The sequence below is a fragment of the Haemaphysalis longicornis genome, unplaced genomic scaffold, assembly GCF_048455015.1.
Source record: "Haemaphysalis longicornis isolate Haplotype H1 unplaced genomic scaffold, Haemaphysalis longicornis Haplotype H1 scaffold_2, whole genome shotgun sequence".
Classification (NCBI taxonomy): Eukaryota; Metazoa; Arthropoda; class Arachnida; order Ixodida; family Ixodidae; genus Haemaphysalis; species Haemaphysalis longicornis.
The window spans coordinates 97518350-97541469 of NW_027526295.1; the positions used below are offsets into that span (position 1 = coordinate 97518350).

A 23120-nucleotide genomic window follows, 5' to 3' on the forward strand; every position below is an offset into this window, starting at 1 on the left:
GCGGGTATTAGAAAAGCGACGCGCGACTACGCGATTCGTACGCGCTTTTCTTTTGGAGGCAGATCACCGACGAGGCATTATTTCGCGATCCACGAACGCGGGCCGATGGTGCGCAGTTTTTAACACAAAACAATACGACGCTAACGGGCCGTAATTTCAAGAGGGGGGAAAGGGGGCACGGTCGGCGCCAGTGTGACGCTGCAAGAGGCCACGTACCGTTTTTGGTATCCTCGAGCATGGACTGTAGCTCGGAGATGGAGATGTTGACGCCACATAATTCGCCGAAATTTAGGATAAACGAGCAGATCACCGCAAAGTTTGGGTCGTCATGACAGTTTTCGTCGGCACTGGTCGCCATTTTCCAAACGCTCTTCGACAAAGGTTGTGTCCATCAATGTTGACAGCTTGGAGGCATAAACCAACCAATAAAACAGTGGTTTCTTGTTTTATTGGGCTAATTTTAGATTAAAAACGCTACATTAATGTGTAAAATATACAAGCCGGCAATCAGTGTCCTCTAAAGCACATTGACATTTCTGAAAATTTTTGAAGTCTCACTGTATCAAGCTTACGAAGACCTTAAAAATTATGTGCGTAACTAACATAAAAGCATATTGTTTTTTTTTTACTTTTTTATACAAAATTATATACTTCATAATCAGCCACGCGGATAACATGTTGCGGCGTAGTTACCGAAGTCAACGAACACTGAAATGTGGCCCTAAAATTTGAATAGTAGAGAATCTTCCGTACTCTGCCGTACACTTCATATTTGCGAAAACAATAAAACATAGAAATGTAAAACTTTAAATTTTAACCGTATTGAAATGTCCAATAGCCACTGGATTGTTATGACAATTCCGCAACAGCCACAACACTAACAAATTTCATGCGAGGTTGGGGGTGGCCTTGGGCTGTTTCTTCGCTCTCCGCGCTAGGGTTTTCACAGCTACAGAGCCAAGTCAGCCGAGTCGGGCCGAGTCGCCAAATCGCCGTGGTTGAGTTTTCGTGGCGGTAACCGCACATCATGGGCACAATAATGAAGCGAATATTACAGGCGTTTTTCCCGGGCAAGTGCTACGAGGAGATAGTAGTGCGCAACAACTTCACGAATGGTAAGTCTACAGCTGAAGAAGCAGCCGCCTACTTTACTAGTAGCACCGTGCGCTATCGCTCAGGTCGTCTGCTGTGTTGTACGCTCCAGAACTCCGTTGGAGGAAATAACGAAGGCAAAAAGTCTTCGAAAGGCACGCATGTGGGCGACTTTCTATGAGTCTCTAAAATGTTCACTTCCTCATAATTAGGTGCAGGACCGTCAAGCTTACGGCTGTTTGTTATCAGTACATCCGCAAAAAATTTATCTGTGCGGCTCACTTGTCAGCAAAGTCGCAGCGCATAGCCCGCTTGGTAGTCCGAGGACTCTGCATGTAAATACATGTAAAAAACGAATGCCGGATTTCTTCTCGTATAGTCCGCAGTATGTCCAGCACTGATAACCAAAGCGTCTTAATATCGCGCCACCCATGCTTTCTAAAAGTGTTGACACGTATGATTTTTAGTAGAAAAGCTGCCTTCCTTTGAAACTGCGGTGTTTGACAAGGAAAACAGACGGATACTGACGTTGGTTTAAAGATCTAAGCGCTGCTCAAAAGCTTTTCAACGCGGAGGTAAGGCAATTTGGTCTCGATCACGTAGCTGAAAATATATTACTCCTTTATTTACTTGCTTGTGTTGACGTGTTCAGGCAGTAACAAGTAATACCCTCGAACAGAATTCGAAGAAGCGTCTGTTGTTTCACTGTTTTGTTTTTGCATCTAGCCTGCGGGATGTGTCGGTGACTGTTGATATTCTCTGCGTTGTTCCCTTCCAGTGGACTGCCTCAAGATAGCGCTAAGCAAATGTCTAGGCTACGGCATCATAGTTGGCTCTACACTAGGTAAGTGGGAAAAACCGAAGCGCGTCATAGAAAGGGCTTTCCTTATTGACTCGGGGAACGGGCACAATGGACTGAGCGTGCAAGTCAAATTGTATAAGAATTATGCCCCAAGCCACATTTATTGGGTGGTACACAGTATAGACATTTCGTAATTCATACAAGCTGTATCTTCCTGTTCGCGTGTTTCTGCGGTGACGTAAGAAATAAGGAAATAAAAAACCTGTCAGGTGCAACTCTATTTCTGGTGTGGGCCTTATTCGCCTGAAACTTTTCAAGTTGTTTTCTCCCAGTAACTTCGTGGCAATGGTTGCTAGTGAGCGTAAGGCGAGTATTCCAGTTTTTCTTTTTCTTTTTTTATTTCATTCCCTTTGTGGAAGACCACCTTACCCCCTGTGGTTGTCCCCTGTCAGCATGTAAAAGCTGCTGTCCAGCCAGCACCACTGAGCACAGTTATTCTTCAACTTGTATAGGCGTTGTTTCCTATTTCCGAGTTCGTGGAAAGCCAACTTTAGGAAAACACAATGGTGGACCGAATGGTAACACCTGCAAACCTTGATTTAGGAGGTGGTTTGTAGTGTGGGTCAGGAAGGCAGAAATGATTGATTGATTGATTATAGGGTTTGACGTGCCGACGAAACGCAGGCGATGAGGTGCGCCATAGTGGAGGGCTCCGGATTAATTTTGACCACCTGGAGATCTTTAACGTGTGCCGAAATCTCGAGCACACGGGCGTTTTCGCTTTTCGCCTCCATCAGAAAAGCAACCGCAGCGGCCGGGAATCGAACCCGCATACTCGGGCTCAGCAGCACAACGCCTTACCCATTGAGCCACCGCGGCGGGCAAAAAAGGCAGAAGTGTCTAGAGTTACGGAATGGGGATCAATATTAATGATGCCCCACAGACTTGTTGGTTCCTGTGCCGATAATAAAGAGGGTGGTGGCAGTCTCTCAAGGGGCCTTTTATTGCATGAGGGATAGGTGGGGCATGTCAGTGAACCATCAATCCGTCAAGAGAACGAGTCACATAAAAACCGGGAGTGAAAGAGCACGTGGCTGCGGTGACGCTGCCTTTGTGCCGCTGCCGATGTTGCCATGGGTACGTCGAGTCAAAGTGGAGCCCACCACCTGCCTCTACCGACACACCGTCTCAGCAGGTGGTCCTGTGACTCTCTGTCACCACTTGTACACGTTTTTAAATGGAGTGTGCAGCCAGTGCAGTGGGGCAAGAGGAAGGAACGGAAACAGCGGCGACGAAATGCCAATAACAAAGTCGCGACTGGGGCAGTACAGTGCTAATCTCAGTGCACACAGGGCAGATGAGAGACTTCGCATTGCAAGCGTCTGGTGCTGGAATGGGTTGTGAGCATTGGACTGAGCCTCATGTTCACGAGGGAAAGGGACGAGATGCTCACGCATTCTCAAAAATCCACCAATGGATCTGCCATTGGTGATTTTTTAAGTGGAAACTTTCTTAGTGGGGTTGATGGCGTCCTGTCAAAAAACTAATACATTTCCCCATAGACAGGTTGGTCGACCCAAAAGCTCTGATAAGATGTCTGGATACACGGCGTGTGCGTGAAACCGGGTTCCCATTGTGTCAAAACGGTTACTTGGAAATCCCGAAAAAGGAACGGTTCTAGATAAAACAGTACACACATCGATCATGAAGAAGGAGTGGAATAGTATACCTTTATCCCGTATACCACGTATTGGTATACGTTACATTGTTCGTGGATGCATTTACATAGTGTGCAAAAAATCCCGGGCCATCTCCACTAACGTGAAACCTGGGGAGGGATGAAGCATGCAGTGTATGAGTGTGTATTCTTGGCGCCTCGGAGTTTTTGCCTACGGAGATGAAACGGTTGGCGGTAGAGGTATGCAGATTTGCTGTAAAAGCCTCTTTGAAATACGAAGCTCCCTAGCGCATGGCGTAAATGAGTGTCCCTGTGTTTTTTTAGGACGCATTACAAAGTGCTCCAGCGTGAGGCGTAAACGAGTGTCCTGGTGTTTTTTTTTAGTACTCGTTATGTTCTAGCGCAAGTCGTAAACAACTTTCCTAGTGTTTTAGTACCGTGACTTCATTAGATGATGATTGCAATGAAGACGGACGACGACAGGAGGCACCAACAGCCACAGCCCCTACGGGGTGTTGCCCCTGAAAAATCGTCACATGGGTTCAATCTTCATTTGCAATTTGTGCCTTTGATGGTTTGACCATAGGTCGGACACACTTTCAGTAAAGGTTGATGCACTTTTAGCAAAGGTTTTGATGCAGTTTTGAAGTGAGAAAGCTTTCGTGCTTCTGTCAATTTTCTTTGGGAACTTATGGTAAATTTTTTTTACAGTGGTATCCACGCATACAGTATTTTTCATTTACAATAAAATTGTGTTACTGTTGTAGCATGAAAGTTCAGTGTACTAAAACAGAGGCCCTTTTCAGCGTCTACTAAGACAAATTCACTGCCTTTTGGTGTAGCCTGGCAACAAGCATGTACTAAACTAGTGCACATACTGAGACAGTGTGTGTCTACCAGCTGTTGGAGCTGAAAGAGAAGATCACCTAATGGTGCAGTCGGGAAAAAAAATTTGGAAGAAAAAAGCAACTTGGTTCGGAGTTGGGAGGTGTCGGGCATTTAGTCTGCAGATTTCCATTCATGTATGCTGATATGGCTATCTGTTGTTTTGAGGACCCTATGAAGTGGCCCTCCCATGACAAGTGGCCCTTCCATGTCAAGTTGTATCGCTGTTGCTGGAGATGGCCAACAGAATATACTGAGCACGCCACAGCAACGCACCTGTGCAAAGCTTGCCCAGCACTAGCGACGTCACAAGAAGCTTCAGCTGTTAAAATTAGATCCATTTGTAAAAGCTGAATGCCTCCTTTTCTTTCTCGGCATTCTCCAAATTTCATTCCCTGCACTTTTTCGTACCTCCCCTTCTACCCCTTCAGGGAATGATTCAATTCTTTGTGCTGAGGGGTGAAATGTTGAAGCAGGACTCTGGTTTTCACCTTTTGTTTCATCTGTAGCTAATCTACTAGTGTAAGCGTTGTGGTCGTTACTACTTTATTCAAGAAATTGGGAGCTATAAGTAATTAGGTGCGCTGTTTATTGTTTAGTTACATCAAATGCTACCATATTCCTCAGGTGCCTAAGCTAAACAGGTTGGAGGGGTACAGTGTGCATAGAAAGGTCCAGCCCAAGCAGAACAGTGCGTGCATGCGGCGTGCAGTCTGCATGGTTCCTAAATGAGTGCTGCCTGTTTTATTTTGGGTGACTTTCTCTCAGCCGTTATTGTTCCTCATTCTTTTCCCCTTTTCACCCTCACCGTGCAGTGAAGGTCCCCCAGATAGTGAAGATAGTGCAGACACAGAGTGGCGAGGGCATCAGCGTCACCTCCGTGCTCATGGAACTGATGGGCATGACGGCGACGGCCGCCTACAGCTACGCACAGCGCTACCCCTTCAGGTGAGAGCCACGCTGTCTGTGGGGGCCCCAGCACTGCTAACTCCTTGGCCCTTTGGACGTGGAGAGAACATGCCTCGTGCTCGTGCTTTTTAATTGTCTGAGGGTTTTCTTGGATGAGGATAAATGGTGCTACGGTGAATGCGACGAGACAATATGTAGACTGAGGGTGTGGCGATGCTTTTGGTGTCTCATGACACCAGTCTGCCTCCGATATGTGGCTGTGGCCTTGGCGTTTCCATTTAGACACTGATAAGGGTTATCATTGATAAGGGAACACTGATAAGGGTTATCATAATGTTATCATTTCGTTTAAGAGTGCGAATAGCGAGCACTCATATGCTATCAGTAATGGGGTCTTGTCAAAAGGGCCCTCACGCAGGTTTTATACGTGGGAAAAAAACTTGCGCAGTCGTAAGGTTGCGTGGTTAAGAGCATCTGCGACAATAGCTCTGTTCGATTCAGAAGTGGTGCAGGTAGTGGTGCAGAGAAATTTCTGTGGTACGGTGCACTGCACAGGCGTAGTTCCGCGTTGCCGTGCAGGCATAGTGGTCGGCTAATCATCCCCGCATGTCGTCCTGTACAACTTGAAGTTTATGGACACCTCGGTTGTTTTGAACACATCAGCGACGACGGGAAGTTCGTCCTGCATGTCTTCTAGCTTGATGTACATTTTCATGCCATTAGCAGTTGTTTTCCCGAGGTAGATGAAAAGCGAAGACGTTCATGCGTCAAGATTTTGGTTCACGTTAAAGATCCTCGGGAGGTCTTATTTGTAGCCCCACACAACGGCGTACCTCGTATTCGAGGTGTCACTTCAGCTTGTAAAAATTCCAAAGTTCGAAGGAACTTGATTTGGAAGTCTGCAAAGTTTGCTTGGCTTTCTGTTGATTCCCTCTCATCATTTGTGCCATGCTTTTGTGTCGCGACTCAGTTCCTGCATTTTGGAGCAAAGATCCCTTCTGTTGAACCGCCTTCTTTCACGCAGTTTGGGCAACACTTAAATGTGACCTTTGTCACCCCTCTCACACGGCAAACCTAATGTCATTCAAAGCAAATTTCATTAGCTGTAAACGATATATGCTTTCCGTGCTGGTCTACGCAGCAAAATAAACGTTTTTTGACAATGATAGCACTGACGATTAGGAAACTCGCAGGAATGCAAGATAATAGTGTACCGCAAAATACCGATCAAGCACTTCCACTCGTGCATGCAAGTGCTGCTGCTAGCCCATAATTTGAGTATTTGGAGTTCTCGCATACTACCGAACAAACCCCCCTTCCCCCTGCAACCACTCTCTGACAACTGAAGCTACGGAAACCAGAACCGCTGAGGAGCGCTTCTGGCTGCGCTTTCGTCTAATCCAAAATTCAATCCAAGAACACATTACATGCCGTATATTACGCGCATGCTCGCCATTTTGTTATTGTCGCCTGACAGTGTCAAATGTGCTCATGACATGCATTCGTATACAGTTAATAAGAAAGTCGAAGGCATGGAATGGCTGAACATGGAACGCTGAAAGGCAGCCTGCAGAAGCCGTTGCGACGAGATGCCACCGACTTTTGTTTCCAAAGTCGATGGCTGTTATCACAGAGGAGACGGTAGCGTCGTTGTTCAGAGGGTAGGGTATTTCCAACACACTGGATAGTTCCGGGGACGGTGAGCTGCATGATGACCTCACTGACATCGGTGCTCTGGCACCAGAACAGCGTAAGGGCTTGCGAAGAGAGTGCCTAGGCGTAGTCTTTAGATCCGAAATGGAAGACTCTTTGGACGGCTTCGAGATTGGTTAGAGCGAATGTCCTCTAATAAGGCTTTTGGTTGCACCATCTTTTTTATTAAAAATGTGTTTCTCCGAAAGCACTGCGTTATTTATTTATTTTTTTTTACTTGGGAGGGAGTAACATTTTTGTGCCACCATATTGTATTCCAGGGCAGTTCCGAACAAGGGCCCCCTCCCCAAAATACCCTGAACTATCCCCACGTTGAGGGGGGCACTTACTAGGTGTTCTATGGTAAATATGTTCATAATGTTTTTGATCTTTTTACTTCTTAAAGTAAGACGACTCGAGTCAACTTTTTAAATGAAGAAAGTGCAGCTCGGTTTTACGTGACATTTACATCACCAGCTCAGACAAGTAAGCACACCACATCTGGGTAGCAGCAAACATGGCAGAGCTTTGCGAAGCTGCTGTTTGTCTTTGTTTCTGCGTAAAAGCAACATTCAAAGGAATTGATTTACCGATACTGTTCTGACACTGTGCTCGTCGCTTTATTTCAAACTTTCTTGCTTGGGGAAAGGCGACTGTTGTCGAGAGTACTCATTCTGCTTAGAAGCTAATGTGAATGTGTTCTTCGAGCTCATTCAATCGCTGAATGCCATTTGGGTAAATGTCATTTAGTATTGTCGTGTGGCGCCAAACTAATGGGCATTCACAGCTAACGTCATTTGAGGCGTTTTTTTTTTCTCCAAAATGAGCCGGTTCCACCTAACGCTAATTTCAGAAACAAGCGGAAGTTTGTTACTAAACCTTAAAGCAGCACCGTCAAAGCTATTATATGATATATTTTACATGCCAGCTGGGTGAAGTTTATGGCCACAAGTAATAAAAAATTATGCTGTGAATTTGAGCAGTATTGAGGTGATAAGTTTGAATTTGGTGCATGTTGAATTGAAACAATCAAGTTGATGCGGCATAATTATGAAAGTAGTAGTAGTGTGTAGTAGTGCTCAACAAAAAAAAATGTTACAAAGAATTAGGCAATGTAGACCACTTTGTTAGACATGTTGTGAGAACTGCAAAGATTCATAGTGTAGTGGCACTGTACTACAGTGTAGGTAGCGAAGAATATTTGCATCATAGGGAATTGCTGTAATCAAAAGCAAGCTAAATGTGCGCAAACACGTAAAGAAAGTGTGTTTGTGTCCTCTACTTAGAAAGTGCTTGCCAATTTTTCACTTAACGTGTTAGTCATAGAATGAACGCACTTTGCATGCAAGGTAATAGTGTTTATTAATCCTCAATATCGACTACACGCTGCTTTTCACACACTGGACCCATTCTGACAGCAAGCCACTTACTGAAATGCCACTGCAAGTCCACGGACTCAACTTTGTTTTGTTATGGGCAGAGTTATTCTGCCTTCGTCTCAAGCCTATCCTCATTGCTCAAAGGTCATGCCAAGCTGCACTGAGGCCATATTGAACTTTATCGAAGACCACGACGACTTCCATACTACCATGCACGGCTCCTGACCCCGTCTTTCCCCATACTGCTACAACTCAATGGAAACATATTCAGCGACCTGACCAACCAACATCAGCGCTCCATTCTTGCACTCGACATCAAGCGAACCTTTGATAACATCTTGCACAACGCCATTCTCAAAGACCTTGCGTCCATCAACTGTGGGCAGCGACTACGATTACGTCACTGCCTTCCTCTCCAATCGCGCTGCTATGACCGACCAAACTTGGGCATTTCAGATCCAATACCTTCCAAGTTAAACCCACAAGAACTCCTCAGGGCTCAGTTATTCCCCCCTGCTTTTCAATTTTATGTACCATAGAAAACCTCCCACTCCCACTCAATGACTACCCAAACCTATGATAGGCTCTCTGTACTGATATCTCACTTCCAGATGCTCTATGGAAGTCCATTGACACAGCACAAGGACACCTTTAAGAGGGAAGAGCTGACTTTGCCCCTGAGAGACCAGTTCTCCTCACACGCAGCAAATGCACGACAGAAAGACAGCACAACTTACCCCAGACCCAGGCCTTTACATTAACAACCAACCCATGCCTAATGCACCTCATCTTCACATTTTAGGTGTCACCATGCCCAAGAGTGGATCAAAGTTTCAGACCATCAGTCCATTCCAGAAATCCCTCATGTAGCAATGTGACCATTTTCCCAGTGTCATTTGTATTTGCAGCACAAGACACTTACTCTAAATAGTTGTGGTATGTGAATATTTGAAACATTCAATATTTTGGAAATGGTGCCTGTAATTCTATTCGATTTGCAGCACAGCTTTACTGTTTGAAATATTTGAAGTTTTTGGATATTTAAAATTTACGAATGATAGAGCTATAAATGTTGGCTTTGCCACACGACATGCAGAATGTCAAGCTTCACTGCGTGACATACCTGTGTGTTGCAGCATAACACTAAAGCTTTGCAAAAAAAAGTAACACATGGAAGTATTGCACGGAAGTATTGCATGTTGGTGAAAGTTGAACACTACTTGTTTAAAATTGATGAGCTGAAAAAAAGTTTCTGGCCAATATCATGACATGAGTGAGAAATCAATAGTTATTAGTACTTGTAGGCTTTCAGTCAGGCCATACCAGCCGCTAGGGTGCCTAGGCTCTCTTCAATGACTGGACGGGCTGGAGCCATTCAAATATACTTCCTGTATTCACAGCATGTTGAGGGACCTGCATTTCTTCATGGCAGCACTTATGTGCCAAATATTTTGTCCCACTCTTTTGCGTCTTGTCTGATTATTTAGTTTTTCTTTCTTGTGTCATTTTCTTGTCTAGTACCCAAGATTTCTTTTCTCTCCTTTTTTTTGTAGCTACATTTTAGAAGCTGTGTATACAGTAAAGCAAGTATGTATTTGCATTCAAAATATTCGTTTCCATTTGCAATCGTATTTTACCCTTCGTATTCAATTCGCAGTCCTAAATTTGATATTCGCACACTTCTGCTGAACAGCACTAAGCTGAAACACTAAACTCCGCAGCACAAGAGTCAGCAATATTAAACTTGGCGGCACAACTCAGCGAGAAGTAATGCTCACACATTCTCTTATCATACAAAAAAGCTTGATTTGATTTGATTGTAGGGTTTAACGCGCCGACGCAACGCAGGCGATGAGGCGCGCCGTAGTGGAGGGCTCCGGATTAATTTTGACCACCTGGGGATCTTTAACGTGCGCCGAAATCTCGTACACACGGGCGTTTTTGCTTTTCGCCTCCATCAGAAAAGCGGCCGCCGCAGCCGGGAATCGAACCCGCGACCTCGTGCTCAGCAGCGCAATACAAAAAAAAAAAAAAAAAAAAAAGCTTAGGTGCTCCCGCAGTTTCTTTCTTTTAAAATGCCAAATGCTGCAAATAGGAGCAGAAACAACAATCGGCTGTCACTGTGGCTTTACTCCGTGTTCGATTGGCTCCTATGATAGTCAGTAAACTGTGTCCCACGTTCTGTCTGATCCCCTTCTCCAAACACTCAGGTCGAAAACCCGCCTATTCTTCCGGCTCGCTTTTCCATGGTTGGTGAGCATCACTTTTGTAGATGCCTGTGCGCTGCCACTGCGAAGGCCATCACAGTGCTAAGCTCCGTGGTACTCAACACTTCCGCCCCTGAGCAGAGAATTGAGAGCAACGTCGACCTGAGAACCCAAAGTAGATAATATATGTGCACTAGGCTCCCAGTTCCAAGCCAAACTTACTGACGAGGCCTTTAATGCCAACTTTGCAACAGTCTGGGGTACGAGAACACAGTCAACCAAATTCAGGCATGTGCACCTCACTGCCCAATCTTCCTGTGTACCTCTCACTTCTCTGATGGCGAACTCAGTCTTGCGGTGAGCAATTCTGCCAGCCATGGTTGCGTCTCCGATGCTGCCCTCCCAAATCTCGAAATACCACGCTTCCAGAGGTTATCACATCTGGCTAGGATTTCGGTATTAACTCGGCACTACCGCTCGCGGGAACCCAGTTCTACCCAAAATCAATAAATTCAAGTGTCTCTGTTTTTTCGCCACTACGGTGTTATGCATGAGGCCGTGGAATCGCAAACCACACTACGTTGATGCGAGGACAAGAGAAGTGACGCCAATTCCAAAAGGGCAGGCACTGCTTCCCCTGCAGCAAAAGGAACTACATGGCCCACGTCTGCAAGGCCACAAGATCCTTACATTGCAGTCACTGTTTGCACCGGCACCTGACATTGCTGTGTGGTGGGGCAGAACTCACTCCAAAGCACACTGCCAAGCCTGTGCTGGTAATGACATCTGACCCAGCACCCTTGGTGGCAACAACATCGACCAGCAACATTTTAACAAAAAGATGCAATGAGTATTGAAAAACTTTCAAGTTCTGCACTACAGTGACGGAATATGGGCAGGAATGACACAATAGAGGTCGGCACTAAAAACAAAATGATAGGAGTGGGTTAGCATTTTCGTGTTCTATACGCCTCGAGCTTCGCGATCGCTGCGCCGCCTGCCGCCGCTTCACCACGGCGTTGACGGGAGTTGCGCTGCGTGGCTGATAGGGGCTCGTTCAGTGTTTTGGTTCTGTTTTGCTTCTTTTCGCCTTTCCGGGCCCCCAAAAAACTTGTTATGGTGACGTATATTAGCAAAGAGTGTGTAGGCGGCTGATGAGGCGGTGCGGCAGGGCCTACATTTATTTAGAGTTGCGTGGGGACGACAACATGGGCCCGAGAATCGGAGAGCGCCCGTGGAGTGCGGCCGAGCAGTACGGAGGCCATGATGTTCTGTGTCGCGTGGCTCGTCCTGCGTGTCGAGGCCACGCGCTGCTGACGCTGGCGGCAGTGGCCAATGACGATGATGGTGGCCGCTACAGGTGCGTTTAGTTCGCTTAAAAAGCAGGCTGCGTCTTCGTAGAGTACGGGATCGCCTGAAAGAGTATACCCGGGGACGCGGTTCTGCGCACTTTGTCGCGGCTGTTTCAGGCATCGGCGACGGTAGCAGCATATCACCACTGTCACCTCCAAATACGTCAAGCAGAAATGAATTTTCTGTCGCATCGTTTAGACCTGATACTGGCGAAGTGAGAGGTTAACTTCATTTTGCAGCGTGGACAACGAATGCGGCTTCGTTTCGAATATATACGTAGCAGAAAAATATGTTCCGGGGACATGATAACCCAATCCCGGACAATAACTTATGCCTTTTATAAGAATATAAAACATGGGAAAATGTTAAGTATATTCCAAGCCTGTGCGTCGTTAAATATTTGCCCACACACGCCTTATAGCAAGAGCCAAGGCAATCTAATATGAAACCACGAAAAAATAAATGCTGTGCAAGTGTGGAAGAAACATAATAGCTCTAACAGAAATGAAAAAAAAAAAAAAAAAACAGTGCAGCTTCTGACATGGTAAAGACGTTTGTCGAAACTTGAGCCAGATAGGGGTCACCAGACCAACTATACGCGAAATGCACTGCTATTTCGCGAAACATGGGGGGGGGGGAGGGGGCTGTGTACAAATGCGGAACGGAATGTACAAATGCGGAACGGAATCAAGCAATCAATGCTTAAGTAATCACACACACAAAACTCCCGTTCACTGTCCTTTTGTTTTTCGACTTCAATGAACAGCTGATCGTACGGTGGACGCATTTTTGGAAGTATACATGTAGGTAGTTAAACAAGCGATGAAAGGGGTCGTTGGAAGTGTGTGGCATGTGATAAGGCCCTCTGATTTTCGTTTCTGCTTTATTCTACCATATGATGATATTTCGTAGAAGGATTTATTCGCAGACGTGGATTATATTCTAAGCCCGTCTCCGCGCTGCTTGCAGAGGATATATGTAGCAGATGAATGTTTGCGGGCGCTCACCTCACGACAAGACGACTCTGTCGTGTGCTGATCCCAGAGTATAATTATGCATTGTCCATTGTACTTTTGTTGAATATTCCCGGAATTAACACAGACTGGCTTGTAAATGGTGGTGATTAATATCAGATGTATAATATTGGCAAACGTAACTAGCGTGCTGTCAGGTATGAGTGCTCCGCTGAATATGTAAGTGCACAAAACTGATTTACATCGTAGCGTAGTATGAACATCTGAGGAACCGGTGGTTACGGAGACACTGCTAGTAAATTCAGGGCAGTGTAACTACAATCGGCTCCATCATACACCGGTTCCGCGACGCTGTCCTGTGACAGACACCTGGCGCTTATACAGACCGAATATACCACACTAAGATCGCGTCAGAAACATTTACACTCTCGTAAACACACCCCATTTGCGTACAGAGTGACTGCTCCACATAAACATGGATTTCAAATGCCCGCGAATGGTAAATCTCTGTCGTGAACGTGCCGCAAAAGCAGGGGCGACAGCGGGGAGCGGGACGCGGACTCCTGCGGCTGCTTTCGAAACGGGCCGCTAGGGGGATTTCAGTGGCGCCCCTACAGGCCGCGCTCGAGGCGTATAGTGCCCCCAGTGCTTGTCTGGAAGCAAACGATGCTTTATTCACTGCGAAATTAATCAGTGTAAGCTAAAATTTTGATTCTCGCGCCAAAACATGTGCTTGAATGACGTTCGCAATGACATCATAAGAACAGGTCTTTCAGCTAAACTTAGTCTGGAGCGGAGACTTGCGTACTGTTAGTCATCGTAGATGGCGCCACCACACCACGGCAAGTTGTTTTCTGCCTTTGGTTTGTTTGTGACCATATTTGAAACTGGCTTGTTTTTGTTCATGAACAAAACACGTAATTGTTTCGTGAAACATGCTGCTCGCTCGACAAATATGGTTACGTAAGACACCGTCGCTTGCGTCAGTCGGCCAGTGTCGTCTGAGACAACCCCAAAGGCCCGCAGTGCTGTGCATCTAAACGTAGTACCAACAGCAGCACGCATCGGTACTTCTATGTTTACGTGTGCTTTCGTAACTTCCAATGTTTGTCCCACCATTCTTACTGATATAAAAAGAATGTGCCCTAAATTTAAGCGGAAATAGCTCGTTCGGCAAGCTTATAAATTCTGCATAATTTGTGTGTGCTTTTTTCAACCTCCGCCAATCACAGAGCTGGCTGGTATAACATCAGAGGTTCTGTTGCGGGAAATGACCTTGTGGGTCACATGGCCATTCCCTTTTTTCCTAATTATACACTTATTTGAGAGAGGTTTACGTTAAAAGGTAGTGTCAGCATGATTTTAACGAGGCAATCTTTTGAATGAACCAAACTTGCGTTTTGTCTTCATGGCCCCTTTAAGGTCTGCATTATTTGTTTGAAGTTTGTGATAAAATTGATATTCATGTTATCGAGAGAAAACAGTCTTTTTAACTAACAAACTTGTATTTTGTCTTCACGGCATCTTTAAATGTTTGACAAGACCTTTTCTACAACAGCCATGTGATGGCACCAAGTTTTAGTCAACAGTAAGCTGCTTGCTGCTGATGTGTGTCTTGTTTCTGCACATGTAGGACAGCACTGCAGCTTATTGGTCAGACACAGCTTTAGCTGCGATTGGCAGGTCAGGTCAGGGACAAATTTTAAAGGTTAATCCACACCTCACAGTCACCAAAATGCTTTTTCTCGGCTGGACTACCTTTAGGATGCCTGCTGTGATTGCAGCGACCACCTTTCAGCCCAATCTAGGGCTTTGTACCTGGCCCTCAGAGAACCCTCGCCAGACGACACTGCAGCAGACGACAAGCTGTCATCCCTGTGGCACAGCTTGATGTAATAATCAGCATCAATGAAAAAGCCCAAGTTGGCAGCACTGGACCATCCAATTGTGGAACGATTTGAGGGAGAAGGGCATACGGTGTGAGGTTCTGCTTCTGATTTAGGCGCCAGGAGTGAATATCCGTGCTGGCAACTTTATCCCCATTAAAAAAAAAAAAGCGCGCCAATCCACCCTGTGAAGGTGGTTGGAAAGCGAAGCTGTAAGCGATGCCCACAACAATTACCCATGCGATTTCACTTGAATTCACACGCGCGGCTGTACAAAGAGTGAAACCAGACACAAGTGAAATGCATTTAACCACACCCTTTATTACTTCAAAGAGATATTCGTTGCTAAGGTTAAATCTGCATGATCCATAAATGGTATTTGGTTGAGTTGTATTGGTGAAGTACCTGAGTCGAAGCTCAAACACTGGGTTAGACGATCTCACTTCTTCTTCATCTCTGCCGCCACTGACGGAGGTGATGAGATCGGCGGCAGAGACGGAAGAGGAGTGAGATGCTATGCATTGCTGTGAGCTTCCTTTAATTTTTACTAACTCCTAGCGCATGCGCAAGGCGTGCACATAGCTACTACACGTGCCATGGGCACAACGGCGCAAGAGGTCGCGGGACGCTATCCCATGGCTTTGTGCAAAAATGCGGGGGGTAAACCCACAGATGTTCTCGGTGAGGGCACCGTCTGTCTTCTCCATCTCCACGTGGGCTTGTAGCTCAAACGGTAAGACAATGGGCTCTCACTCTGTTTCTCCATCCGTTCCAGGTTCGATTCCTGGTGGTGCCAGTAACTTCTTTTATTTGTTCGTATGAGTCTTCTGCTGACACCAGCGGTCGCAAAAGAACCCTTGGGGTGTAGAGGTACAAAGCTTTGCTTTAAAAAAAAAGAAAGACTCAGCTTGCACTAGTGGCACAAGGCTGGAGAAACAGCAGAGCTGGCAGCCTTACCTAGGAGGAAGTTATTCAAGCTCCTTGTTGGCCTTGCGGACTCGCACTTGCTCCTCGGGGAAGCACGTGGGAATGTAAACAACTCCCCGACTCTTCTCGGACATGTCCCGAAAGAGGAGAAACCATGTGGCTTCCTGGGCCAACATCTCGACCGCCTTGAGCATGTTCAAAGCGAGCACCTTGAGCACTTCGAGGTAACCAATGTCGCCGCGGTCCTTCAAAATCTCTGCCACGGCCTTGTGCAGGTTAGACATTCTACGGTCGGCCTTGTTCATGTAGTCGGTGAAATACGTGGCACAGGCATAGTGATCGAGAATGACCTCAATGATCATGTTGGAGTTGAGGACGGAAGCAATCCAGGGGTTGAATGAGTCGACCCACTTCTGATCGGGGCATCGCTTGCACAAGACACAGGGACGACGGACTCCGGCTATGAAAATCTCCAAGTGGTTGACCCTCGTTGTACACGCCAAAGCGGCGATAAGACTGTTCAATATCATCGAGCATTGTGTGTTCCGGACAGTTGTGCATCTTTTCATAGGGGCTGTTTAGCTTTCGAATTCATTTGCGCTCATCTTTGTTTCCTTCTTCATCATCTAATTCACTGCTGGCCATTGCGAACGGGGTCGAGTAGAGAGACTTGATCTTACGCGCCTGAATCAGGTATATCTGCAGAAACAACAACTCCTCATCGCTGTTATCGTAAAGCAGAGAAATCGGGACCCTAGCTTCTCCCGGAGCCGTGACCAGGTAGTGGCAAAACATGTTACACAGCAGCAAGATGGAAGACACCAACCAAGGCAGATGAAGGGATGATTTAATGAGCGGCTGATTAGCATGAGCACTCGGGGTACATGCTATCGTCTTCTTCTACGTCGGGTTAACATGGTGAAGCGCACCAGTGGTGGTTTGTTCCATCTCCTAACATTTTGCACTCTGCATTTTCTTGGTATTTTTTCAGGGCATTCCTGATAAGACGCAAACTCGCGGTGTGCTCGCATTTCCATGGTATTTTTTTTTGCGTATAGACTGCACAACCAAGAGCTTAAACAGCTCTACTCTGAAAAAAGGAATGTGTTTGCAGATGTGACGCCTCTTTTGCCAATCTGTGCTCTCATCCCAGTACAACAAGACCGGGCTTGCTTCATCCAACTGAGCCTGTTAAACAAGTAGCACACTGCACTCACCAAGGAAATTTGGTGTTCAAGAAAGCAATCCACTGACCACGTTGTCGCATGCAGACGTGCAAGAACACGAACCGCACGAGGTAGCAGGTCCTGTCAACAGTTTCTTGCAAGTGGTGTAAATGCCTTACATTTACATTGTGGTCTCACAGAAAGTGTAATGAAGCCACTGTCACATACATGAAATAACTGTCACGTGTCGTGTCTGGGAAAAAAAGAACGGACGAGGGAAACAGAGACAGGCTTAAAGGGGCCATGAAGACAAAATACAACGTTGTTTCATTCAAAAAGTTTTTGCGTTTTATAGTGCCCCCAGTGCTTGTCCGCCAGCAAACGATCCTTTATTCACTGAAAAATTAAACATGTGAAGCCAAAATTTTAATTCTCTCGCTAAATCAAGTGTTTCATGACATCAGCGATTATGTTTTCAGGGAACGTACCTAACACGAAAGTTAGTGTGTTCTCTATGGCTGCTGCGAATAGCAAACAGTCTTTTGCGTTGCTTTGTTCACCATTCGCCATCATAGATGGTGGGACAATAATGCTCGAGGATCGCTGTCCGCACTTGTTCTGTTTTTGTCCGGATTTGTACCTGGCTTTGTTGCGATTTATAGTAATCATCCATGAAAGATTGAGTATGCTTGAGCAGCAGGGTCACAGAAGTGGCGATGTCGCTTACACCAGTTGGCCAGTGTCGTGGTAGACAAGCGCAACACATCCCACGGCTGTGCAGCTTCAGCCGGCAGCATAGTGCGCCTCGTACGCTCTGGTGCTTCTATGTTCACGTATTAGTTCATAACTTCATAGTTCACGTGTTAGTTCATACCCCACCATTGTTACTGCTATAAAAAGAATGTGTAGTAAACTTAAGCGTGAACATCTCATTGTGCAAGCTTATAATCCTTGTTTAATTTATATTGGATTCTGTCTGCCTCACCCAACCGCAACAAGCTGCCCATAATGTGTCATGAGTTCAGTGTGCGAAAGTAGCTAGGGTGTCGCATGCCTCTTCTCTGGTTTCCTCATTGCACAGCTTATTTTAGTGAAGCTTGTGTCGAAGTTGGTGTCAGTGTTATTCTACTAGGGAATGTTTCCAATGAACCCAACTTGCATTTTATCTTAGAATAGAAGATAGAATGCAAGTTGGGTTTATCATAGACTGCTTTGTCCTGATAACAATGATATTCCCGGCCGCAGTGGCCACTTTTCTGATGGAGGCGAAAAGGGAAAACGCCCGTGTGTACCAGATTTCAGCGCGCATTAAAGATCCCCAGGTGGTCACAATTAATCTAGAGCCCTCCAGTACGTGCGCCTCATCGCCTGTGTTACGTCGGCGCGTTAAACCCTTCAATCAAATCAACACGTCACTGCATAGTGTGAAATATGAAAATTTTTCAGTACTACTTGCGGTTTTTTTTTTTTTTTTTTTTTTTTTGTCTGAGAAATGTCTTTTGTGGCTGGAATTGAGCTGAGTGAGGTACTGAAGCCTACTCATTCCAAATTAAACAAAGTGTTACTTTCTCTTCATGGCTCCCTCAAGAAAACAGACATTTATCCCAAACCGCGTAAAACCACTGAATCACACAAAACCAACCAAACAACACAAACCAAACAAACTCCTAAGCAAAAGGTTAATACTCAACCCCAAGAAAAACTGTGTGGTCCTCTATGAAAGTGAACACAAAGTCCTACACCAAATGTCCATAAACATGCATTCCTTGAGTGACCAGCATTGACGTGGGGGAGTCTCAGCGTGGCTGTGAAGAGCTGGAGCCCTGCGTGCTGTAGTCTTGATGTAGTGTGATCAGCGTAGTGCAGCTCAGATTTGGGAGTTTTGCCGTTGTTGGGGTCGTCACAGTAAAGGTCGATGGTGCAATGCTGCTGCATGAAGACACTTGCCCATCGCGGCTGGGGCCGCCAAAGCATCGGTTGGCAGTGCGTCAAGGAGCTTGGGCCACTGCGCCGTCGTCTTTCTCCCACCCAGGCGGCCGCAGCGACCTCAATGTCCGACAGCGTCACCCTGGCTTGGTCGTCCGCAAACTGGTTGTCTCCTGGCACTCCTTGTGGGTTTGGTTTTCCTCTGCCTACTTTCTACCTTGAGCTGCGGCCTTCAACCATCTCGTCAGGCCTATTGTGGCATTCCTTCATTGGTCTTTCTATCTCATCTCCAGCTTCTCTGGCAGGGCGCTGCCCTATTAGTCATGCCATTGGCACCACATTTGAATTTTCTATCTTGTCTTCTTTTTGTGCCACCGAAATTCTGTTCTTGTGAGCTCCTCCTCTTTGATTTCGTTTCGGGTTATTGCCCCCAACTTATGACACAACTCAATGGAGCCAGGGGAGCAGCACGTCAAGCGCAACCTGCAGTGTTGTGATACGCAAACAGAGCCTTTGCATTTTCGTCGTTGGAGGCCAACAGAGTCTGAAAGCTTGGCTATTCAGCTGCAGAGTGTGTGTTACTGACCGGGCAATCGATGTTGCTAGTGGATGCATGCTTTGCCACAGGGTACGGTGTTGGCTCTGTGTTTCAGTTCTAATGAAAGCTGCAGTAGCCAAGCTACGAAGTCTCTTGTCCACGATATTTCAGCCCAGATTGCTGCATCAACGATTTTCAAGGGAAGCTTGTATTGGCTGACTTGCACCGTTGGGGGTGGCATACACCAAAACACCTTGCGGCAAAGCTAACTTTATCCACATAACCTAATGACGACGACGATGCCCCTGAAGTGTTTGGCACGTACTCACTCAGTGGGATTGGCCAGGGATAAAGTGTTGACTGCTCCAACATCCACGTTCTCTAATGACAATGATAATGATGATGTCCTTGAAGTGTTTGGCACATACCCATTCGGGAGGGATGGGCCAGGGATTAAGTATTGACTGTGCCCATGTTGAGTCTTATAGATTGAATTATAGATTGAAACCCTCCTGGGGATTCCCAGGCATAGCTCTCGCTCACCGTTCACGGCTTGTGTGGACGCACGTGCACAGGTGGTGCCCTGTATCTAGCCACAAAGGGAGCCAATCAGCATCGTCGTTCGCATCATGTCACATTGCAGGCGCGGTCGCCCGCTCTCCTTGGGCAGTTCACCTTTTAGCGCAGCATGAATTGGCCATGCGGTGTTCGCTTCGCAGAAGAGTGGGCAGCTATTGAAGAACGGAAACGTTTCCAATAATTGCAGAAGAATGATCTACATAGCATAAATCAAACATTTGCATTTGGGTAAAGCTCAGCGAAATGAAAAGGTTTCGTTTTGGTCGATTGATGGTTTTGCGTTTTCATTTCGGTGGTTGCCTTTTTATTTTGGCAGAAGTGTTTTCGTTCTTCTCTGGTGGTCATTGCGTCTCGATTTTGGTCATTTTTGTTTTAACTGATGTCAAGCTTCACGTGCAATCCTGTTTCTGGAGGGAAGGAGTTATTATTATTTTTTTTTTTTTTTTCGGTTTTTACCCAAGGAGATCTTTCAACATCCCTGTCGGCCACATTTTCAGTGATCGTGTCGAGGTGCAAAACATTAGCACAAGTTCAACGGCAACCACTAACAGCATCCTACTTTATTGAGTGGCTCCATGAGGGGCCAGCACTTCCTCCATGTGGTGTTCAATATCTTTGCTTCCATCAAGGCCAAGAAAGATGAGCAGCCTCACAGTGAGGATTCGGCAGTAGCCATTCATGAGAAGTTCTTTCCCTTCAGCATTCTTGCCTTCACGACCAGGCAGGAGCGACTGCTCGGTGCAAAGAAGAGGGAACTGGATTGGCAAAGTTGTTGGTACTCGGGCAAACATTTTGAGCATAGAATAATCGGAAAAGCTCTCTCTTCACATCATACCGCGTTGAAATGAGATGGACGAGGTTATCCGACGCGGTTTATTTGCTAGTTGGACAGGATTGTGTTGCCAGCACCAGTGTTCTGGGGCAGTCCTCGGGGCAAAAAATCGAGCACTATGTGCGAAGGGTTAAAGGCAGGCAAAGAAAAGAGAGATGGTACCCTGCTGATCATTCCAGGTAGAACCACTAAACAAGCTACGCAAAACCTTTTATTTAGTGGCTCTATAGGTTACTCAGTCTTTTTTTCTTTATTATACCAACCTTTTCCTTGACTATATTTTCTTGAGGGAGTGTGTTGCACATAAAGAGAAAGGGGAGCAAAGGCAAGGGGAACTAGTAGGACAACAGGCCTAGGGTCCCATGTTCTCTCAATTCCTTTGCTACACCTATTAAATCACTGGCTTCATAGCAGAACTCATGCGGCCATGCTGCGGATAATATAAGATCTGAAGTGGAGCTATGAGCCTCTCTCATTGAGCTAGCATCACTGACAAGCCCCCGTATTGCCACACCTGCTGTGTTAGAAGCCTGTCCGGAATCTCTCCTGCATTGGTGTAGTTATCAGCCATGCAGGCTGTCCGCCACTTCTGCACCCATTCTAGCCACCTTACCCATACTGGCCCTACCCAGCACAGCTGTTCTGCTTGTGCGAACGCATGGAGACTATGCTTGAACCATTTCCATTTCTAGTGAGCATAAAATACACCAGATGTCACTGCTATGCTGATGAGGTTAGCGTCGCTAAATAAAGGCTTATTTAGTGGCTCTAGATGAGGTTAAGGCCCCTAAATTACCCTGGGCAGCGACCGGCGGCACCTTATTGCGAGTGCGCCGTTAGCGTCACCTGTTGAAGGTCAGCCAAACTGATGACGGTCGCTGTAAACAGTATATAATGTGCCTGATGCTTTTTCATGGAATGTAAACGGGCAGTTATAGTGCATTTACTTAAGCAAGGAAAGGGTGCCTCATTTTCTGCAAGTCATCAACCGATTGCGCTGGCCGGTCGTCTGAGAAAATTGTTCGAACTAAGTTTTAAATAGAATATTCGCCGGTTTTCCTGCGCGCACTTCGTTCGAATTTCCCCGGGTTGTTTGCCTCGTAGGCTGAATGGCGCCCCTGTCGAGAGATGGCGCAGCGTCCCCGTGTACCGTAAGGTCCCTGTATTTTTAGTGTACCGGGTGTACCGAAAAGTTGTAGGCGCTCTCCCTCGCATCGTGTCCCTCGCTCCTCACGGAGCACGGAGCGGTCTCCCGTTACACGGTACTCGGTAGTGGGCGGAGGAGGAGGGTACAGAATACGTTGAAGCTGATCCGCACGTTTCTTTCTCCGAAACTGCAATTGCGATGTTCCTCAACTGGTGTTGCGGGATTTTTAGATTACTACTTTATCGTGACTACGCAGCCAAACCTTCATTTATTCGTGCGTTCTGGAAATGTTAGTAATTGGTGCACGGCTATTCGAAATGGCCGTCGATGGTTTGAAATGGGCCATGAAGTCAGAATACAACCTGTTCGGTTTGATAGAACTAGCTAGCCTTTCTTGGCCAACTCAGCTGTACTTCAGCCACAAAAGACGTGTTTTTTTTTTTCCGAAAAAAAATATTGAAAAAAAAACGTTCAAATTTCGCGCTGCATGACGTCAGCAGTGGTGCAATAGAAGGAAATACAAGCATAGTTATCACTGGGTTAACTGCGCGTTAGCGTTCAAGTGATCCCATGAAACAGAGCTAAAGACGCCGCTACAACTGTGGAGTCGTGTTTTCTGTCTGTCTGTCTGTCAGCCGGCCAAGAGTTCAAAGAATTCTTGAACAAGTAGTATATATAAGCAAAACCTTTCCAAACTACTATATCTGTATCATACGTCATATTTGTCCACGTTGTTGAGCAAAAAGAAACCATTTATACGTAACTTATACTAGCACTGTTCTTTCAATTAAACGTGGGTGTGCTCGATTTTTGCGATAGCAAATTTTAAAAAATATGCAGAAATTCAGAGAATCGTCTACTAATGCGTAGAATTCTCATTCCGCTTGTCTAGAGTCGCGTGGGAGCTCTTTACAGTCCATTTTTTTTAAGTGCAGAGCACTTTATGGGCTCGCCTTGTCGTCGTAGCTCGCTGTAACGCTCGATGTCAAGCGACTGCCGGAATCAGGCGGCGCAGCGAGATAACGGACCCAAGTGGAGCCTGGTGTACCGTCGTCAAGAGGTCACGCCGAGGCTTCGAAAACCACGCGTTTTAAATAGTCATAACCGTTCGAATCTCGGGAACCGCTGGCGCTTGTCATACATCTCCC

General features: G+C 46.2%; 2 protein-coding genes across 2 annotated transcripts in view; one reads left to right on the plus strand and one right to left on the minus strand.

Moving 5' to 3' along the window:
• LOC144169045 (uncharacterized) overlaps positions 1-394 on the minus strand; it is a 52272-nt gene extending 51878 nt beyond the window's left edge. Inside the window, exon 1 of the mRNA XM_077698042.1 lies at positions 217-394. Within this exon, the coding sequence (XP_077554168.1) occupies positions 217-358 (142 nt within the window). The 5' untranslated portion in view covers positions 359-394. The remainder of the gene's footprint in view (positions 1-216) is intronic.
• A 479-nt stretch (positions 395-873) lies between these two features.
• The window catches only part of LOC144169046 (mannose-P-dolichol utilization defect 1 protein-like), a 67366-nt gene continuing 45119 nt past the window's right edge, over positions 874-23120 (plus strand). Inside the window, exons 1-3 of the mRNA XM_077698043.1 lie at positions 874-1115; positions 1871-1936; positions 5273-5405. Coding sequence (XP_077554169.1) covers positions 1028-1115; positions 1871-1936; positions 5273-5405 — 287 coding nt within the window. The 5' untranslated portion in view covers positions 874-1027. The remainder of the gene's footprint in view (positions 1116-1870; positions 1937-5272; positions 5406-23120) is intronic.